General features: G+C 38.9%; 1 protein-coding gene across 8 annotated transcripts in view; it reads right to left on the bottom strand.

Annotated features, from left to right (window-relative positions):
* tjp1.S (tight junction protein 1 S homeolog) overlaps positions 1-22,750 on the bottom strand; it is a 247,470-nt gene that overhangs the window by 60,068 nt on the left and 164,652 nt on the right. Inside the window, exon 1 of one of the 8 annotated variants that reach the window (XM_041586749.1) lies at positions 13,774-14,709. The exons of the other annotated variants lie outside the window; for them this stretch is intronic. Coding sequence (XP_041442683.1) covers positions 13,774-13,800 — 27 coding nt within the window. The 5' untranslated portion in view covers positions 13,801-14,709. Of the gene's footprint in view, positions 1-13,773; positions 14,710-22,750 lie in introns of those variants that run through there. 8 annotated transcript variants of the gene reach the window in all.

Consider the following 22,750-nt stretch of genomic DNA (forward strand, 5'->3'; position numbering starts at 1 on the left):
TTGAAATCTGTTTTTCAAAACAAGAAATGGATTTTTTTATATCTAATTATATATATGTTGCACTATAACAGACATAACTATTTTTTGCTAATGTATTTGATTTCTGACAAGCTCTAAGCTTAACTTCTCAACATCAGACGGAAGCAGACTGTACAGTGCCACAATCACTCAAAATACGACCTAACAAGACCGATAAGCTAGGAATATACCTTCCAACTGTCTTGTTTTTCGCGGGACACTCCTGATTTTGACAGCTCAACATGCAGTCTTGCATTGTTACTGAAATTTCCCAAGTTTCTCTTTGATTGTCTGCATGGAACAGCCAGAAAAAAATACAATGTTTCTGAATTGTAATTAGATAAGGGGCTTTTGGCAGAGAGCCCTGAAACCTGAAAACATTTGTAACAATTTAAGATAAGCAAAGATACAATTGTAACTATTTAAGATAAGCCAGTCTCTTGGGGAAACTGACTTGCAGCTTAAAGGGCAATTCATCTTCATTAACAAAACTGTAATAACACATAAAACCCCCCAGACATTAGTGATACGGGGCCAGCCTGATACCCATGGGTTGGGCGGGTTCGGGTAATGCAATTTGAAGCAACTTTCCAAAATGCAGTAATTAGAAATTCTCAATAATTTATTTAAGCTATTTGTAAATGTGATTCAGCTAAAAGCAGTATCGGTCTGGCTGTATATTCTGTGTTCCTGAAACAACATAGTAGAAGCCAGCTAACAGACCTTGAGCATAACTGATCCCTGCTCTGTTGTTTCAAGTGTCAAAGCAAACTTCTTTCAATTATATTTAGATATAATTCTAAAATTGAAATTTTTTAATCAATGTATACTGCAAGGATTGTTAGAATTGCATTCGCTTTCATTATACAAAAGCCGATTTAAGTGGAGATCCCTTTTAATTCAATTACAATTTAGGATACCATTACAGGAGTTGCCCCAAGAGGAAACTCCAAGTGATTTTGGGAGACTGAAGAGACACATTGGTTACCACCAGCAATTCACATTATTGCCTAAAGGAAAGCTTTTACAGGAGATTAGTCGCTTGCAGAAGTAGAGATGTATTGATGGTGATTAATCTCCTGGTGCAGTCCTGGCACTTAAAGTGATACTGACACTAAAAAACTACTTTTTTTGCTTTGTAAGTAGTTGAAGCTTCTAAACCCGACTGTTTTGCCAACCTGACTGGCCCATCTCAGGCTGTCATTTAAAGTTTCTAATGCTAACAGACTCCTGCTGCACAAATATGGCAGCCCCTCATGCAGGAACATGGGACACCAAACAAGTAATGTAAAAGCAGTGTGCAAATACGTTATGTCAAAGTTATAAGTAGCTTTTAAAGCCAATATTATGATAGATGTAAAAAAAAAAAAAAAAAAAGTTTAATTTCTGGTGTCAGTATCTCTTTAAAGGAGAACTTAAGTTTAACTAAAGAAGTAGCTTGAAATGTTGTACATTATATTTTAGGCTTCTGTGCCAGCCCAAGTCAACGACAGCCCTTTAGCAGGGAAGATATGTGCCTCTGAAGATGCCCCAGTAGCTCCCCATCTTCTTTCCTGCGCTGCTCTGTGTTTATGTCAGTTACTGAGCTTAGGCACTGACTCAAAATACACAGCACACATAGAATAGAAATGTCACAATATAAGGCTGATTAGTAATTAATACAGATAATTACTACGTCAGTTCAGAAACCATTGCACCTGGCATCAAAATTGAATAATCAGTTCTGTAGCATCAGCTTATATTATAGACAAACCTCATTTTCTGCTTGATAATTTGCATCAACCCCTAAGCTTAGCTTCTCAACAGCTGCTCAGAACCCACTGAGAATGTGAGTGTCGCAGACACTTTCCAAGATGGTGACCCCATGTGACAAGTTTGAAGTCCTGGATCATTGCGGTTATTGAGACGCTGAAACTTTAGGCTGGTGCAATAAGTTCAGTATATAAAATATGGCATTTTTAGCCATTCATTTCTAAGGTTTAGTTCTCCTTTAAACTGCAAACGGAATGAGCTTTGGCTTTCAGAACCTTTCACAGGCGACGTTGTTCTCGGCATAGCATTAAGCCCTACAAGCAATTAGCACATGCCCAGGGCTGCTCGCAGTGCTTAGTAGGACTGAGAAGCATCCTGCCAATGCATCTAACCCAGTCATGCAGCAATCCCCATCAGCAATGTTCCCTATCAGACAACGTTCCCTCTAAAATGTACATGCACACACACACACACATATATTGCATTAAGAACACAACAAATTGTGGCGCACAAAGAATAGTGTGTGGAAAATATATAATTTTATACTTTCTGACCCCATGCACCCATCTGTGCACAGTTTTTGGAAGTGTGCATAAAATAATCTTTTCAAAAACAGAGAGACTTTTAAAGAGCTCAGTAACACTCTTTATGCTTCATTTTTTGGTTTACAAGCATTACAGACTGTAGCTTCCTCTGACAGGCAAAGCCTGCTGTAGTTCTAGCTAAAAGTTTCAGTTCAACTACAGCTACAGGTTGAATATCCACAAAAAGTTCAATAAAAATCCTGAGACTTATATGAAGCTTATTTGCAGAAGACCAAATGATTTAATAACTTGAAATACATATATATCTAGGGCTGCCAATTGTGGCAAACAGGTCATGTTAGCTGCACCATGTTTTCAACATCGTCCAATAAGTGCCATACTATTGCTTGCTGGTAAAAATATTGCAGGTGTGCTGTAAATATTGCAGGGGTGCTGTAAAGGTACATTTAAAATATTGCATTTATGTATTTATTTACATAGACTTGGTCCTGCCCCCTTATGAATATCCTTATATCAGTTAAACTCACATTATCACACATTTCAAGAGACAGAATATTAAGGACTATAACATAGCTCAAATTAGGTAGCCTGTAAGTTGTATCGTAAGTCTTAATTTTTTTCCCCAACAGGAAGCCAGAACAACCTTTACGATACATTATATCACAATACTGATAATATAAAAAAAAAAAACAAGACTCTATGGCTTGGAAACACTGCTATATTGTTGATATGGCTACATTAGTACTAGCATCCAGTCAGAATGGGAGAGGCTCTGAAAAGGTAGAGAACAATTAAAAATAATTATATTAAATAATTAAATATATTAAACAATTAAATTTACCTCTCACGCTTTGCCAGCATTTTAGGTTGCAGATGTGAATGGCAGTTTAAAAAAACCATATAAAATAAATACGAAAGTGCTACTTTAAGAGTTATGTAGAACAGGTTCATCTAGAACGTACTAAACATTAAAGGGGAAGGAAACCTAGTCGGCGCAAACCCCCCCCCCCCGTTTGTTGCCCACCCTCCCTCCTCCCCCCTGGCCTACCCGTCCCGCTGGGCAAATGCCCCTAACTTGTTACTTACCCTTCTGCGCAGGTCCAGTCCAGGGAGTTCACCGACGACATTCTTCCACGCAATCTTCTTCCTGCTTTGAACGGCGCATGCGCAGTAGGATCATTTCGCCGGTATGATCTACTGCGCATGCGCGTGACTTTTGGCGCATGCGCAGTAGATCCTTACCGGCGAAATGATCCTACTGCACATGCGCCAAAACGCCGTTCACAGCAGGAAGAAGATCGCGTGGAAGAAGATGTCGTCTGTGAACTCCCTGGACTGGACCTGTGCAGAAGGGTAAGTAACAAGTTAGGGGCATTTGCCCAGCGGGACGGGTAGGCCAGGGGGGGGGGAAGGAGGGTGGGGCAACAAACGGGAGGGGGGGTTTGCGCCGACTAGGTTTCCTTCCCCTTTAAGGGTCAGGGCACACAGGCAGATTCCGGGACAGCGACAAATCTACCCTACTTCGGGGCGACTAATCTCCTGAACTGCCTCCCCGCCGGGTAAATGTAAATCACCGGCAGGATGGCACTCAGAGCGATTCGTTTTCTGAAGTCGCTCGAAGTTTCCTCGTGAGGCAGCTTCGGAAAACGAATTGCGCCGAGTACCATCCCGCTGGCGATTTACATTTTAGCCGGCGGGAAGGCAGGGGAGCCTGACCCCTGAATGTGCCTTTATGCCCTGACCCTTAAGTATAAAATTTTTGGGGTATAGTCCAAAAAAGTGAATTCAAGGAATGTGCTTTGTTGTATGTGCAAACATTTGTGTTTTCACACTGATATCCGCTCCAAACAGGCTAATGTCGTCGGGCCAGTCAATGGAGCTAAGGTGGTGTGCGCATAAGTGTGGATGCACTTTCCTCCACCTCTATAAAAGCCACTTGCAGAGTAAATCGGACAATTCCCTATGCATGCCCTTGCCCTAAGAGGATATCAGTACAAAAACCCAAATGTACGCATTTATGCTATGTGTGCCCTTGCTCTATGAGCACTTCATAACTCTGCCCCAGCCTACATCTCTGAACTCATCTCTATATACTCACCCAACCGCTTATTATGCTCCTCTACTGACCTGCTGCTCAACTCTTCTCTCATTACCTCACATGCTCGCATTCAAGACTTTGCAAGGGCTGCACCCCTCCTCTGGAACTCTCTCCCACGGTCTGTCCGACTTTCTCCCAACCTTTCTGCTTTCAAGAAATCTCTGAAAACGCACTTCTTTCGAGAAGCCTACCCTCACTCTGCTTAACTACAAAATGCAACACCACATACAGTACCACATTTCTCACCCACTTAATTCGATCTTGCCCACTCCCACACCTTGTGTATTACACCCTTCCCTTTAGAGTGTATGCTCTTTGCATAGGGTCTTCCTCACCTTTTGTACCGGTATTGATTGTGATGTATGTAACTCCATATGTTCTATGTATATAATTCATGTGATTTAGTTGTATAATCACATTTACTCTACAGCGCTACGCAATATGTTGGCGCTATATAAATACATGTTAATAATAATAATTACAGTGCTGCATAATTTCCACACAATTAAATCCATAAGCAACTAGTTGTGATGACACAGCGATTTAAACACAACCACACATGGCAGACTGCTCCTATTTAAAGGTTAATTTTGCAAGGTACGGTACTATAAACTAGATTTGCATAGATTTAAAGGGGATGTAAACACTGTTTGCTCAGTTAAAAACATATCCAAATTTAGTTGTACTACAAATTACAGCATACAGCAAGTAGAGTAAAATGTTTGAATCAGAAAAGAACTAACAAATTCACAAATATACTACCAGCTGTTTTAACCCCACCTTACACCAAAAGGCATGTGAATACCGAAAAAAAAATTGGCCTGTGTATACTAATTTAACTCCATCTGGATTTGAGGTTATTGACTCAATGTATTTTTTACCAGTTAATTTCTAATTAACCCTTTAACAAGTGGGTTTCAGATAAGGTAAACAGAAGTTCATACATAGGTGTTTAAAGGAACAGTAACATAAAAAATTAAAGTGTTTTAAAGTAATAAAAATATAATGTAGTATTGCCCTGCACAGGTAAAACTGCCGTGTTTGCTTCAGAAACACTACTATTGTTTATATAAGTAAGCTGCTGTGTAGCAATGGGGGCAGCTATTCAAAGGCGAAAAGGCTCAGGTTACACAGATCGCAAATAAGCTCTGTAAAAAAATAATGGTGTTATCTGTTATCCACTATTTAACCTGTGCTGTATAACCTTTTTTTGCTTTCCGCCATTGCTACACAGCAGTTTGTTTATATGAACTATAATAGTGTTTCTAAAGCAAACAGCTCAGTTTTACCAGTGCAGGGCAACATGATATTTTCATTGCATTAAAACATTTTCCTTTAAGGCTAGGGCCAGACGATGCATAGGATTGCAGATTCTCCACATGCGGGGAACCCACTGCCCTGCTGCTCCCCTTGTCTTCTGAACTTCCGAAAATGCCCAAGAGAACTTAACATGAAGCTAACTTGCTCAACAATGTTTTGAGCACTTCTACAATTATGATACTACTGAGAATAAAAAAAGATTAGCGCTATTCTACAGCTAACACTGGGTTTTCAATGCAGCAGCTCTCTGTCCTCTTGGGATTTTAGCAGTGCGCGGACAGCTGGAGGGAAGCAGCTGCTTCCCTTCGGCCCAGCACAGATTTCTAAGTCCTCTACATGCAAAATAACGGGTGCTGTTAGTGATTTTACATGGACCCAATGAGCTCATTTTGTTTGCTTTTGAAAGTGTGCAGCTAATGCGGAAGAGGTCACTAGTCACATCCAGAAGCACATTGGTTATTATCTGCTGCTCCATCAACTATCAGTGCCTACGAGCAATATAATTTAGAGCCCAAAAGGTGTGTAGCTACACCAAGCTTGACAAATTCTTTATGTTGGCGCTTTATAAATACACGTTAATGTCTATAAATGGTTATTTTCAAGGTAGTGGGGCACAACATAAGTGCTAAAAGGTTTTAGCAGTGTTCAACGAGTTATAAATAAAAGCAAATATCTGATTAGCTGACAATGTGCAATTTTAATGATACAAGTATGGCCAGCAGAAATCAGACACAATCTCCTTAACAATCCCCCGTAATTATGTTCTGGATGTTTTCCTTTGCTCATTAATCTGCACTGCAAGGCATCTCTGTATGACATTACCTGTGGCTGCAGTCTTACTGGGTACTTTGTAGCATTTAAACTTTCTTTGAAAGCTGCTGTTGGCTCCTTTGACAGGTGCTTGCTTCCAGAAAAAAATAGACTGTTAAAGGAGAACTAAACCCTTTTTGTAGATACTGTAAGGTGAATATGTATGATAAATCATATGTCAATGTTAAAAGGAACTTCAAGGTATTGCCACGTTCTCTGTCACCACTTGTTGGCAAGGTACATCAATACCTTAGGCTTGGCTCCGAAGTGAGTTGTGCTTGAAATTTCACTACTATAACACGCAATGACAACTTTATTGACATTATGCTCAGAGTTGCACAAATTGCTTTGGTTACCAATGTGACATTTATAGCTATTGATCGCCCCAGTAAGGAACATGCAATCTTTTGTTAACAAAGCTACAGTCAGTGTAGCACACTCAACTTTCTGCATCCTTCCAGCATCTGCCAACATCAGTTTTAAAGAACTGCATTCATAAAATCATGCCTAATTGGTTCACCTTTTTTTGGAAACAATATAAACAATGCTTTCCAGTGCAAGAGTCAATTAGTGTCCTTTTTCAAAGTTTAATTTTGACTCCAGCGTCCATGGTTTTCTTTTGACACTGCTACTATAACAGACACCAGTTATGGGTGGTAGGCATGCAGCTGGTAGTTCACCTTTAAATTAACTTTTAGTATGATATAAACATTGATATTCTAAGACAATTTGCAATTGGTCTTCATTTTTTATTTGTCTTTTTTTTTTAACAACAGATGGGAATATGAATAGGAATGGGCCTACATAGGAAGATGAGAATAAAAGGTCACAATAACAATAAAATTATAGCCTCACAGAGCAAAAGTTTATGGCTGCTGGGGTTACGGGCCCCCAACTGAAAGTTGGAAATAGGAAAAGGGAAAGAAAAATTATTCAAGAACTATAAAAAGAAATATTGAAAACAAATTGCAAAGTTGCTAGAAATAGGGCATTCTAGAAGATACCAACAGTCAATTTAAATGTGAACCACACTATAAATGTCTCACTGGAGATGAGGTTGCACAAAGCCTTGGAGACATATTGCATGGCAAGCCCTGTTCAGTTATGTTCCTAACAAACGAAAATGTATTTCTGAGATACCACCAACAGTTCATAAATAAGCATGTGATTTTAGTATATACTCTGTCATGCTCTTGGAATGCCATACAGTTACAGGCCTGTAGCTGTATGACACTATGAGAAGCCCAATAACACTCAAATTAGGCCCCTACAGACTTGACTTCCTAATTCCTCTGGCATGACCCGCTGCTTTCAAAAAGCTCCAGAATTCATGTGGACTGTACTGGCCCAAATACTGTTAAAATGGCACAACTTGTAATCCCCTGTTTTATCGTATACGTATACATCATTCTTTTTTAAAGTGACCATACACTATAAAATACGTTTGTTTGGTGACCTCACCAAACGAGCGAATCTTTCCACCATTATGCCTACCAAACGATCAGATTATAATGATGGGCATACCAGCCGGAAGGACGAGGACCGTATCAACTAGCCAATCCGGGTCCTCAAACCTGCTCAATCACGATTTGGACGATTTTGGGCCAGATATCAGTCTTGGGGGCCCCTGTAAAATGCCAATCAGTCTAAAGGTCCTTGTATGGCCACCTTTAGGATAATGGCAAACCAGCAGATCTACTTGGGAACACCAGTGTCTGCCCAATACAGCTGCTTGCTGTTCATTAAACTTGCATTGTGGCCTAATATGATATTTCAGGCTAAAATAGACAGTGTAAACAGGAGAAAGGGGTGAATGTAAGTAAATAGCAGGAAGCAGAATGAGACAATCACCCTTTTTTGCACTATATGTGCCATTAGAATAAAGCAGGGCATAAACACCAGAATTCCTTCAAACACAAAACCCCAAATGGTAGACTTTATTAGGCTGATCCAAATGTGTGTGCCAGCACCCAATGTGGACCACATACACAGCCTAATGCAGGCCAACTTAATTTTAAGACTGCCCAAATAGTATCTGAACCAGCAAGTACTGGGTAAGCATTGTGTTGGGCTCATACACAGACAGTATGGTCTAATAGATTTGCATCTTGAAGTAGCATCAGAATGAGCTAATCCAGGTATTCAATTCAGGGCCTCCAGCAGAGAGAAACTAAACAGGGGGGGGAAAACACACTGGCACACACATTCAAAGTCATCTGGTGAATGACAACCATAGAAGAAAAAAAAAAAAGAATTTATTTATTTTTCACAAACTAGTCCGACACCAACTTTATATCATAATCATATCACACGCAGCGATGTGAAGAAGCATTTGCCACCTTCTTGGTTTCCCTTACTACTGCATTTATGTCACATTGACTTGTTTCTACTCGTCATATAAAATTAGACCACGGGAACTTGTGAAAAACATGTAACAGTTTTTAAATTAATACTGAATGTAAGTTATCCAACACCCATATCACCAATGTGAAATAGTAACCAAAACCAAGTGCCTCCTATAATTTGATATGAATCTTCAGATCACCGACGAGGAATTTTAGCTCACTCTTTTTTGCAAAACACTTTTAATTCAGACCCAAAGATACATTTTGTAAGTATGAAAAAGTATGAAATAAATTAGTGAAATCAGGAAGGTAAAACACACACACACACTTTAGTGCTCCACAGTATCTATAAGACCTTTCTTGTTCTGTAAGGAGCTGTCCAATTACAGTTTACCATTTGATACCATTGTTTCCTCCAAATCGTTATGTGTTGTATTACGGTGTTGATGGTGGACAATATACCCAGGGGACATTTATTTCAAGTGTGGATTTGATTGTTATCATTTATGTATCAGAATGTGTATTTCATTACAGTTCAGTGTGGTAGTTTTGAATAGGTGAAAAGTGTTTTCATGTGTTTGTTATGCCAAACATTGTTGTTATACACAGTAGCTATTTAGAGCAAAGTAACTCTTTATCTCACAAGGAAATGGCCAGAATGCACAGATATAACCAAGGGGGAAGTGCAGCAAATACATTTCCGGGATGGAAAATAATAAAATAATTAAATTTAACACCAAACCAAGTTATCAATTGCACCAGAACAAATATTTTTTGGGTTCTATAAAGATGAGTGAATGGTTAGATCGGAAATTGACGCCCTACAGAAGTGAGTAGTGCATGTGTAGTCCACACCATACTGGGCTAATTATAATTGTATGGATAAATGCAGGCTGATAAACAGCCCCTTTGCTTGAATCAATGCTCTTCTGTGCCCACACCTAGAACCACTGCACAGGCACATAGTGTAGATTTCGGTGCAAAAATGTGTCAGTATGCAGAAATACAGCCAATGCAGCTGTGCAGGCACAGAAGAGAGCAGGTTCGAGTGTAGGGGCTGATTGTCGGCCCGCTGAGTGAGAATCAGCCCAGTGTGGCTGTTGCAAGCTTATCTCACAGAAATCTGATAAGCAAATATCTTTGTATGTTTCTAATTCTTTGCATTCTTGAACAGGTATGGCTACTTTGGGACAAAAAAGGGGGTAATGCACTTTGCAAAACATAGCTGCAGGATCCACACAAATACACCAATTCTGAGTTTAATTTAAATAAGGAATATAATTTTAAGTAAAAATAAGAGCAAAACTGCAAATGTCTTTAATGGAATGTCAGCCTCTAAATCTCTAATCACTAGTCTATATTTAGTCTAAATGCCAGTAATGTTAACCTTGCCTTGTTACAGGACGTTTGCTTTTTTGCTTTATATTTATATATTTTCATTCTGAGTAGTAAAATTTGTTGTCTCTTTGTGAAAGAATCACAAGTCACTAAAAATAATAAAATATATCAATGCTTACTCCAAAGAGGAACCTAAACTCATTTATTGGATATTTTAATAATCAGGAAACAATTTTAAATTATATTTTAGCATGTATTGTCCAGGTATGCCCTTACCATGTTAATAGTTATATAAATGTCGGACAGAAAACAAGGAGTGTTCTCTCTTATCAGCAGTACTTTACTATGTGCACATACCAGAGCCTGGCTCTCCATCGAAACTGCCGAGTTTCATTCTGTACAGAAACTCCACTTGCAACAGCGCACAGCACTCAAACTGATCATCCCTATGTACAACTTCCAGCTGATGATATCATCTCTGACTAAGCCAAACAGGTCAATAAGCTCCTACACTTATTAAATATTACATATTAACTCATCAGAAGTGTCCTCCACCCATACCTTCAGGCTATTTTGCACTTGAACAGCAGATAGAGCAAGTTTGAATACACCCACACACATACACCTGCATTTACTTTCCTGAGACTGATCTAACAGTATTCAAAACATACTGTATCCTAAAGACATAAGATATTAATGATAACAAGAGTATAAAAGGCAATTATGCACAAAAATCTCAAAATTCTAAGAAATTTATGTTAAATTACAAATGTTCAATATTTATGGGGGTTATTTATCAAAGGTCTAATTCTAGAGTTATGTAAACTTTTTTAGACCTCGAATGAACTCACAACTTGAATAGTTTCTAATTTAAGAAAAACCTTGAAGGAAAAGACTTGAATCAGCAAGCTGGGGGTTAACAACCCAAAAACTCAAACTTATTTTCGGAGAAAAAAAAAACTGGAATCACTCAAATTGATCAAGTTTTCTAGCAAAACCCGAACATCATGAAGGCTTTTAACATCTTTAAATCATTCACAGTACCTTTGCTATTGACTTCTACATTACCACGACAGGTTGTAGATGGTGTATTTTTGGTGTAAAAAAACATCTCGAAGCTTAATAAATCTGAAAATGCAAGTAAAATCCATGTTCTCTCTTCCGACTCTTAAAACAATGTAGCAGAAATGAGTTCCCCTACAGGTTTTAAGAATGATCTGCTTCGGCTACATTATTTCCGGAGTAAAAGCCAGGAGTGCGGAGAATCTTAACAGGCACATAAGGCTTTCAATGGCAGTTACATTTAAAATATGTTTCAGGATGAATAAATACATTGGAGAACTGCTTAGAATCAGGTTTAATTTCATTGTGCAACAACAGAATTAGGGAGCAGGACCCCTTTAATTTCAACAGACTCCGAGGTCTATATAAATTGCATGTAGAGTTGATGAAGCTAGATTCCTCTCCTGTTTCTTCCCAACAGGATGGTCCCCTCCCTTCCACTCCCTCTGCATCTTGTGTCAGGAGGAGGAGGTAAGGAAACAGAGATCCCAGGCCATTCTCACCCCTCCCCCCAATACACACATCCAGCACAGAGGATGGCAACAACTGAGGTGGAGCTCCGGTGAGCACACACTGCCAATGGAAATGACTCTGAAACTCAAAGTTGTGTTCCACTGTACTGCGCAATATATTAGAGTGAGCAAGAGTCCTCACAACAATTCGTTCCTCATCACCATTCTGTTAAGCATCTATTTCAGTGTTTGAAATAAAATGTGTGACCTTCAGAGTTTAGAACAAATTCACACGGCTCCAGCACACAAAATACTTTGCTAGTGACTCATACCAGGCACAGGTACAGAAATTCCCCTTTTTTCATATTTATCTATTTCATACTATTTTAGAGGGACCAAAATTGTCCATCAAGTGAGGAGAAAGTCACCACCATCAACATCTATGGGCTTGTGATGGCTCAGTCCACACTACACAACTCAGATCCTATCAGTTTGGAGGGTTGGATCAGGTTCTACAGACTTTGTCTATGGTAAAAAGTGAAACAAACACTTGCACCCTTCTCTATTATCTCCTTGAAGTGACACTGAGAACTGAACAGGGTATTGTTTTCAGTGCAACAAGTAGGATGATGTTCTTATTAGTTACACTAACAATTATTTTTTCTCATTCCTCTGCATTACACACTGGACAGAGTCACACCAAAACCATGTGTAATGTATGACGTGACCGTTAGACCAGATTCTCACACTCTCATAAATCTGAAGTCCAAAAATGCCAGTGAAAATACACACTATTTGATTTAAAAAAAAAATGTATAAATGTGACACAAGCCTATAAACAGTATATATGAATCTTTGGCTGTATAGATATTCAGTCATGGCATTCCCAGATAATCAGAAGTCCAATCAGCAGCGTGTTTATTTCTATCATAGTATAAAATCCTTGAAAGAGGCAGAGCAGGCCTTGGGCTAAAGGGGAATAATTCATAGTGTCCCTAAATGAGAAATCCAAGTACAAGCGTATATAAAGGACGAGCTGAACACTGTAGCTAAAGGTTATACAAGCAGATCACCAAAGCTAACCCACCCTTCTGATAAGGAGAATATCTGCAACTCTGCTATTCAAGCTGCAATGCAGATCAATACCAGACATTCCACTACGCTCTCAACACCATGAATTTCCCACAATGTAACATCTATTCACGGTTGGCTTCCATCTGAGAAACGCACCAAACGCAACTATCGTGCTCTTAAACAAATATGAGGAGCAGGGAGCACCCTAGAGCGGTCTGTTCCCAGCACAATATGTTTTCCATGACACTATGGTTTGCACCAGCCCCCATGTACACTGCACTGGAGATGAAACATGCATTATTATTATTATTTTATTTATTAATAATGCGCCAACATATACTGCAGCCATGTACAATAGAAGGGTTTATACAAAAAAAACCATACACATACTAAGCGATACAGGTGGAAGACGGGGCCCTACTCAACAGAGCTAACAATCTATTCAACAAAATAGTTCTGTGCAAAAAACAAAACAAAAGCCAAATGCACCTCTTCAGACTGAGACTTTCAGGTGGTTAGTGAAAAGAAAGCTCCTGGCAACACTTACATACTGAGGTTAAGGAGGAATTGTGGGAGTTGTAGTTTACAAGCAGCATGTGAACAGAATGAGAGGTTGTTGACAGTGTGTGTTTGTGGCCCTGTGAGAGGTGAAGTGCAGTGTGCAGCCCTCCATCTGTGGCAGAAGCAAAACTTGCAGCTCCACTATAGAGGGATACTATAGAGAGGGACACTATAGAGGGATGCTGGGAGGGAAACAGGAGAAGGGGGGCCGCATATGTGACCTCTCTGCCTCTATGCTATGCTGCTGCCCCACACACTATGCAGGCGCTACACTGAGAAGGATTCAAGTGCTGTCGGGAGAATGGGATCTTTGTGCCCCCAGCAGCAGCCGCAGGTAGTAACCCCCGTTCCCTCACTACAGTCGCACGATCTCTACCCCCACCAGCAGCCTCACTTACCTTATTGGCAGCCGCTCTAGACGACATCTTGATTCCCCGCACTCAGCCCCCTTTCCCTGGAGGGCCGGTGTCAGTATGAGTCCCCAGACGAGCGGCTCCCCCGGCCCTCACACCAGCCGGAGGCTCATGTCCCAGCGGGGCGGGGGAACGGAACTTTCACGGAAGAGAAAGCAACAGCCGCTGAGGGCAGAGTAACCGGGAGGCAGCCCAAAAGTTTCTTTCTTACTTCCCTTATTCCAGCTCAGTCCCGTGGCCGCTCCAAGGACTTCTTTCCTGAAATGGCAGCGCTCAGTCGCGCCTCCACTTCGCACTTCTCCCAGCGCTCGGCTCTACAGTGCAATGGCAGCGCAGCCCGGCTATACTGTACGTCTATTCCCTTCCCTCCTCCGCCTCCTCCCTTCTCCAAGCAACCGCGGACATGGCCGCCAGGGAGAGACCACTCCCTGTGAGAGGGGAGTAGCATACGCACAGTGCGCATCCTGTACTACTTCTCCCTGCGTCCGGTCTGCTTTTCCTCTAGGATGTTTACAAACAGTGCTCGGAAACACAATGAAGGGGAATATTGTGTATATTTGCCCATATATCAAACGCGATACTTTGTAACACTGAGCAAGATGCCCCCGTTAGTCTGTACATTCCGCAGACCCGTCCTGCCTGGATTCCATGGGAGAGGGCAGTGGCACAACAAGTTCACTGGCTGCATTGCCCTGCTAGTACAAAGTCTGCTTGGAGTATATTGCTGCTTTAGTGCGAGTATCTGCAGTGGATCTATTGCTTTCATACAGCTGAGGAAACAAACCGACTGCTGCTTAGACAAATCCTGCACTGGATATACATTGTGCAACTGGATACAGTGAACTGAAGCACAGGCTGCCATGGATATATATATATATATAGCACAGTTATTAACCTGGATATACTCATTGGGCACAACTGCCCTGGATACATCGCTTACCTGCCACACATTTTGCTTTGGATACATTATTTGCCAATGGGGATCATTTAACTTATATGTTGTTTATGTGAATTTTAAGGGGAAAACATAAAAAAAAGTATTTGCTTTAGCTTACATTGATTTTAGTACTGTGTTGATAATTAGGGAATTTACTTTAATTCTGAAAAAGTTGCAGGCACAGATATACATATGCAATACACACACACACACACACACACACATATATTATATTATATATATATACAGGTATGGGACCTGTTATCTAGAATGCTCGGGACCTGGGGTTTTCCGGATAAAGGATCTTTCCAAAATTTGTGTCTTCCGGCCTTAAGTCTACTAGAAATTCATGTAAACATTAAATAAACCCAAAAGGCTGGGTTTGCTTCCAATAAGGATTAATTATATCTTAGTTGAGATCAAGTACAATCTACTGTTTTATTATTACAGAGAAAAAGGAAATCATTTTTAAAAATTTGGATTATTTGGATAAAATGGAGTCTATGGGAGCCATTCCGTAATTCGGAGCTTTCTGGATATCGGGTTTCCGGAATAAGGGATCCTTTACCTATATATATATATATATATGTGTGTGTGTGTGTGTTTGTGTAGCTTTTTTCGGGTAATTTTGGGTGATTTCTTTCCCTCATTATTTTAGCTCAGACAGTGACACACTAGCTGTTTTTTGTCCCCACTGGGATGGGGGGGGACAAAATGCTTAAAATCACCACCGTTTACTTGTATGGAAATACCTGCAAGCATTAACAGGCATTTGTTGTCTTAAAATGCTGACTGTCACGTTTGAGTACCTGACAAGCAACTGCACCTTGCAGATGACTTCCATACAATGGGCACTGATTTTGAGCATGTTTTCCCCCACTCAGAATTATCCCATCATGTTATTGGTTTAAAAAAACTCCCATTGTTGTATTATATTTCAACCTCACATCCTAATCATTTGTTTACACCAGAAAAGTAGAAGTAATAAGAAAATAAAAGCATATGGTTATAGTATATAGATTTATTTTGTTATTTTACCAGGATTTAAAGCAATAATAATCCAAAATGAAAACCAAAATGAATGCACAACCTACAATACAGTTACCATTATGTTCTACAGAGCTTATCTGCTGTGTAACCTGAGCCGTTTCTCCTTGGCTGCCCCCATTGCTACACAGCTACATATTTATATAAACTATAGTAATGTTTCTGAAGCAAACACAGCAGGGCAACACTGCATTATTATTTTTAATACTTTAAAACACTTTTGTTTTTTGATGTTACTGCTCCTTTAAGTTCACACCTGGCTTATGACCGGAGTTCATACCTGCTCATGACAGCTTTCATGTACGCTTCTCAGAATTCTTGTGCAAAATGTTTTAATCCCAAGCAAGCCACAGAGCAACCTTTGCAATGCACTAATAGCTAGGCACATATTCTTAATATATGGTGACCTATGGGCTGCAATTTTGTAGCCTTATCACACTAACACATTATATTCTAATTTGCTACAAGCTTTCTGCTTTTCCTCTTTTAGAGATAGTGGCACTGAGGTAAAACTGATTATAATTTGTGTTCACACCACAGTAAATTCATTACTATCAGTTATTTAAGAATCATCACTATCCAAAAGAATAGATAAAAACTTATAGAGCATGTGTCAATGTTGCCAAAGTCCCAAAGAAGCTCCAGGAATAGTTTTGGGTTGCTATAAAATAGGAATGCAGTTTGTCCTCGTTGGGACACTCCACTTATTATTCCATGTTTACATATTGACAGGTAATCCCCTTAACAAATGCAAACAAATTATGTTAATTTCATTAAGTTACTCTGTATAATATACAGAGTAATAATAATATTAATAATACAAAAGTGAAACAGATGGGGCATGTTGCTGGAAAATATTTTTAAACAGGGCATGGATCTCTGGCTTGTTGAATAACCTCCATAGCTTTCTATGCCAGTAGTTCTGTAACTTCCTGGCAAGAGTAACTGTGTTTACAACTTGTGGAAATGTAACTAAAGAAACATTTTGAAACACTTTAGGGACATACATTACCACTAACTGTTTACAAGCCATGTGACAACCATTTTTACTTTTCATCCTTGTATCAACTGTAGTTCATATTATAGCAGGCTTGGCTGAGAATTGCACACTGCGGGCCACAAAAAGGGAAAGTATTCTGTGGGCAAGTAATGTCTGTCTTCAAGGGAATGCTTAAAGGGGAACTGTCATAGCATGTTCCAAAAGGAAGTGAATGTTTAATAACTAGTTTTCACTAATAGGTGTTTTTATCACAGTAACAAATATTTATAAAGTGCTAACAGTTTCCGCAGTACCATGCAAAGGAATTGCTGAATCATGCTGGAATCAGTTTGTCGGACCAGATCTGTGATTTGCAGCATAAGTAAGTCTTTGGCAGCAGTAAAAAGATACGTTTGAGGAACTTACTAATGCAAATTTTTCAGGAATTTAATCATGTAAAATAGCAATATTTGCCCTAATCCAGAACTTAATGTTCACCAATAATTAGTACACGTATGGGACCGTTATCCAGACTGCTTAGGACCTGGGGGTTTCCAGATAACAAATCTTCAGTAATTTGGGCCTTCCTACCTTATGTCTACTAGAAAATCATGTAAACATTAAATAAACCCAATAGGCTGGTTTTGCTTCCAATAAGGATTAATTATATATTAGTTGGGATCAAGTACAATGTACTGTTTTATTATTACAGAGAAAAGGGAAATCATTTTTTAGAATGTGGGTTATTTGAATATAATGGAAACTATAGGAGACAGCCTTTCCATAATTCTGAGCTTTCGGCATAATGGGTTTCCGGGTAACAGATACCATACCTGTACTGGAAACTAGTACAATTGTAAATTGAAATAAAAAAGAAAACCCTTTAATTTGTTGCTTTGACTGAAGCAGAGCAAATTTGAATACATTTGTGTAAATCGTGCATATGCAATAACTCCATGAAAATAGTCTAACTTGTGTGAGCCAGTAACCCATAGCTAGAAACCAGGAACCCGTAGCTAGTTATTTCCTGACTCCTGTTCCTGTCTTATCTTTGGTCTCTACATGAATGAAACTTGGTTTATTGATTTGAATTTATTTTTCACTTATTTGCACTTACTGACAGGAAGGTGACCCTAACAATTCTCACCCAACTCTGTTTAATTAATGAATCAGGAGGGTCACCACTGTGGAAATTCTAGCTAATAGTGTAAACACCATTGTTGAAAATAAAATCTTCCACCAGTGAATTTCTAGAGATCTCAATTTAATGCTCAGTGACCAGCTCAACCTTGCAATTACCAATTATTGTGGCTATTCAGGTGTGGGTATTCAACAATTAAGTACACAACATATTTCACGAGTCTCAGTTATTCAAGCGGTGAATTGTCAGCTCATACCTTTAGTTAAAGGGGTGGTTCACCTTTAAATTTTCTTTTACTATGTTATAGAATGGCCAATTCTAAGCAGCTTTTTAATTGGTCTGCATTATTATTTTTATTTTATATTTTTTTAATTATTTTCTGACTCTTTACAGATTTTAAATTTGTACGCTACAAATATATTTTTATTGCTACTTTTTATTACTCATCTCTCGCCTGCACCCAAGCAACCAGATTGTTGAAACTGCTGAATAAAAAGCTAAATAACACAAAAACCACAAATAATAAAAAATGAAAACTAAATGCATGTTGTCTCAGAATATCACTCTCTAGGTCAAGGGTCCCCAACTTTTTTAGCTGTGAGCCACTTTCAAATGTAAAAAGAGTTAGAGAGCAACACAAGCATGAAATAGCCCATTTGGGTGCCAAATAAAGGATGTGATTGGCTATTTAGTAGCCCCTATGTGGACTGGCAGCCTACAGGAGGCTCTACTTGACACTATACTTAGTTTTTATGCAATTAAAACTTGCTTCCAAGCCTGGATTTCAAAAATAAGCCCCTGCTATGAGGACACTGAGAGCAACATCCATTGGGTTGGAGAGCAACATGTTGCTCACGAGTTACTGGTTGGGGACCACTGCTCTAGGTCATACTAAAAGCTACCGTAACTCAAAGGTGAACAATCCCTTTAATGTCAGGAAGACCACTGCCATTTGTAGACAGACCCTTTACTGACCTATGTAAATAAGCGTTGCACTAGACGTAAAACTGTTGTAACCTCAGCACATTTGTATAAAGAATTAAAAAATTAAAAATGTTTCACTTTACCAGTCCATTTTTCCCTTTCTTCCTACATTACCCTTGATATTATGAGCAGGGCCCTCTGATCCTATATAACCTTTGTTAGTTAAATCATTGATTGTCAAAAATTCATGTAAATGCTGCGTAGCATGCTGGCGCTGTATAAATAAATGATGATGGCGAGGATGATGTTATATTTCTGCATATAATTTACTACAAATTGTCACCAAAGGCTCAGTACCTTGTATGGTAGCCATTAGTTATTGTCTGTTATCTCAGTCACACTCTCATTCTATAATAATATACCCACTATCACTATAAAAATATATACATGTCAAATAATCAGGTATTCCTCATTCTGACGGAACACCCTCCTGTAAAGAGGAATCAGTGCTTAATGTTTAAATCTGTCAAGGCAAAGTGATTAATGTAGCATTTGGATGACTAGTAAATAATGCTAATTTTTATTTCTGTCATCATTTACTATAACATGCCCCTGCTAAATTACTCCTAGCCACCTTCAGCAGATGGCAAGTAGTGGCATAACTAAAAAGGAAACAGACTCTGCAGCTGAGGGGGGCTCCAGTCTACTTGCTTTGTAGGGGAGGCCTCAGGTGACCCGCAACACACAGAATCCACAGGTCAAAACTATTTTTTAGCGCATCATGGGTGACCTGTGATATTTTTTACATCATGGGTGACCCATGATTTTGACCTGTGGGGAGACGAAAATACATTTTGTGGGCTCTCAAAGTTACGCAACCTCACTTAAGTAGTGGCAGTGCTTGGTAACTGATAGCAGACACAGGTATGTAATTACACACAAACAAAAATAAAATAACAATGCACTATATAATTATGCATATGTAGTTTTTTATGACACAACAATAAAAAAAAATATAATACTATTCAAAATACATATTTGTTTTTTTTATGGGCTTCAAATGTTATAAGCTCCATTTTATCACCTCTGCATTGCTAAGATTTTAAATCTGTTTTGTTAGGTTATATAAATGATATAGCCAACTATATGCCAATCAGCCACATTTATTTGCTCCTTTTTCAATACACAAAAGAACAAAACATGTTTTGTGCAAGAGGTTCTAGGCTTGAATGTTTTTTCTTTTTGGAACAGGAACCCTTGAGAAAATGTACAAACTGAAAGATGTGTTTTTGTTTGACAATGGCTGTTGCAAATAGGTTTAAACTGTGAAGTCAAGACATTCACACACCATGGCTGCTAAAAAGAATCACAAGCTATTTTAATATCATCACAGGACTAGGACTCCACATAGAGTTTTAATGTGCTTCTGATTCCCAGCTTGCATTTAAATATTCAATTTGTCATGTCTATTCTTCTAGCAGGTTGCATCATTGTGATGTATAGAGTTGGCACCTGACCCTTAGTACCAACTGCTATTAATTTTTTTTTAATTTTTTTTTTTAGAAATGTTGGTAAACCTTTGTGAGTATGATGGTAAACTTCTGAGTATCCCCATAAATCCAGGCTTACTCTATTCTATAAAAGCACATTTCCATTTAAACACTTCTCAAATTTAAGTTCCTCATACACAAAATGCACACAGATTTCAATTTGCATTGCCTAGTGTTTACTAGAAGTCAATTTTAATTTAGCAGTACCATTCATTGCTATGAGCCCTCCTATCCAACCCAGAGGCAACTCTGGACGACGTTGAAGAACCGAAACGATACGTATGCCATCCCGCCGGCGGTTCACGTTCTTGGTGGAGGGAAGGCATTTCGGAAGACTAGTCGCCTGCAGTAGCAAAGATTTATCGCTTGATGACCACCGTGTGCCACCACCCTTACACTTATCTGCAGCAGAGACAGTATACTGTTCATATGGTTGAATATAATCTGGTTAATTCCATTTTTGCATACTGGTTGTGTGCAGTACTAATTGTTAATATTGTTTGAGTGCAAGCACCAGCATATATATTAACCCAAACAAGTAGAGGTGCAGCTAAACAACAATGATTTTATTCCATCAAAGTTTCCAAAGGACATTTTTTTACTCTACTTATCTGTAAAAGTTGCATAATGATAAGATGCAATGGGATAAGAAAACCTTTTGTAACCACTTTTTCCTTAGGGCAGAGACACAGACCCCTGCTTTTCCTCTCCTCTCTGCCTGCACCCGGAAGCATTGTTTTCAGACGGAGCAGATTTAGGCACCAAAATGCAAAATTTTGCATTCCACACCAAAATCTACCCACAGTAAGAAAACCAAGGGGAGCAGCAGGACAGCGGATTCTCGCCCTATGGAGAATCCGTTTTGGTACGGATAGTTTGGCCCTATCCTTAAAAGTGTAATGTTTTTGTATTAAGAAAAGTCCAAGCGCAAACAGGCTTAGCAGGCTCAACTGGCATCTACAGTCTTTATTTTTTTTTTCAATTCTTTTATGCCATAGGGTCAAATTTATGTCAAAGAAACACAGTGAGTGCATTGACTTTACTTTCTTTCTTCTTATTTGTTCTTTGATTGTGACATTATCTTCATGTAACTATTCATGGGACTGCATAGTCTTAAATACTTGTTTTTTAGTATTTGTTCAATTATATTATGGTTAGTCCTCTGGGTATTTTGTGTACTAGTGATTTGATGTTGCTGTGCGTTAAGAGGTGTCAGCAACACTTTAATAATTAATATTTCATTGGTATTGCAAACTGCAACTTATAAACCATGTTCTCTTCAAGCCCCTGTTGTTTCCCTTTAACATCAGACGACAACAATTCTAATCTCTATAATTAGGAAATATAGAATCCAAATAGGATGGTAAAAAGGCAAGTCCATCTGTCATGAAAGTCAGCTAAGCAACTTGACTATATATCCTGCCACAGATGTTTTCAAACCCTAGTTGGGGTTAGCAGCATATTACCAAACTAGCCCACACGTAATCAAGTCAGCCATGGAGCGGTGCATCCAACAAATTAACACAGTCGCACTATAGGTTTATTTTACAAGGACTTGACAATGTACTGTAAATGCAGTTCTTTGTATTCCATCATGTGTTAGTTAGACTATAGAACAACTGCCTGGGTTTCTTAAAGGACAATTATACCTTCATAGAAGCTAGGAAAGCAAAGTAACTGAGAAATAATTATATATTAAAAATATGGTACAGTGGCCCTTTAAGAACTCAGTTGGATAATGGGTTTTTATACTCAGTATAAACAGTAACAGCCTTATAATTATTAAGTCACATATAGCACTATAAAGTATATGCAGTGCTGTAAACAGTGTTTTTTTGTCTCTTCACCAGCAAATTATATTTGCCTGAGAATTCTCATGTTTTTTCTTATAGCACCACAGTCATTTTTAGCTCTAGACCTTAATATAAGCTTAAGTGTGCTACAACATAAGCACTAGATTTCTTATCCTATATTTCTGTGCTACATTCTTGGACGTGGTGTGATAACTGTATATTCAGTGGTTGCTTTATTAAAAGGCTAATGCCTTGCTTATAGTAAAAGTTCTCCAGTATGCAGTGCCCTTGGTTGATTGTATGTTACTCTTCTTACATGAGTAAATATTTCACTCTTCGGAGCAACCTGACATTTATGGCTTTGCTGTATATGCTGATGAGGAAAACCTTGACCTTGGTAAAATCCGCAGTTAAAAATAGAATGCAGAAGTGGTCATTGATCATACAGGTTCCAATACTGTTGTGCAACTATGGTTTCAAGTGCCCGGCTAAGTGTCAGGAAAAACATCAGCCGTTTTAAGTGTTTCTAGATCTTAAGAACTAGTAATTAGACATGAGATTAAGCAACATAAAAGCTTTCTGAAAGTTTAA

This window comes from Xenopus laevis, chromosome 3L (assembly GCF_017654675.1).
Source record: "Xenopus laevis strain J_2021 chromosome 3L, Xenopus_laevis_v10.1, whole genome shotgun sequence".
In the NCBI taxonomy this organism is placed as follows: domain Eukaryota; kingdom Metazoa; phylum Chordata; class Amphibia; order Anura; family Pipidae; genus Xenopus; species Xenopus laevis.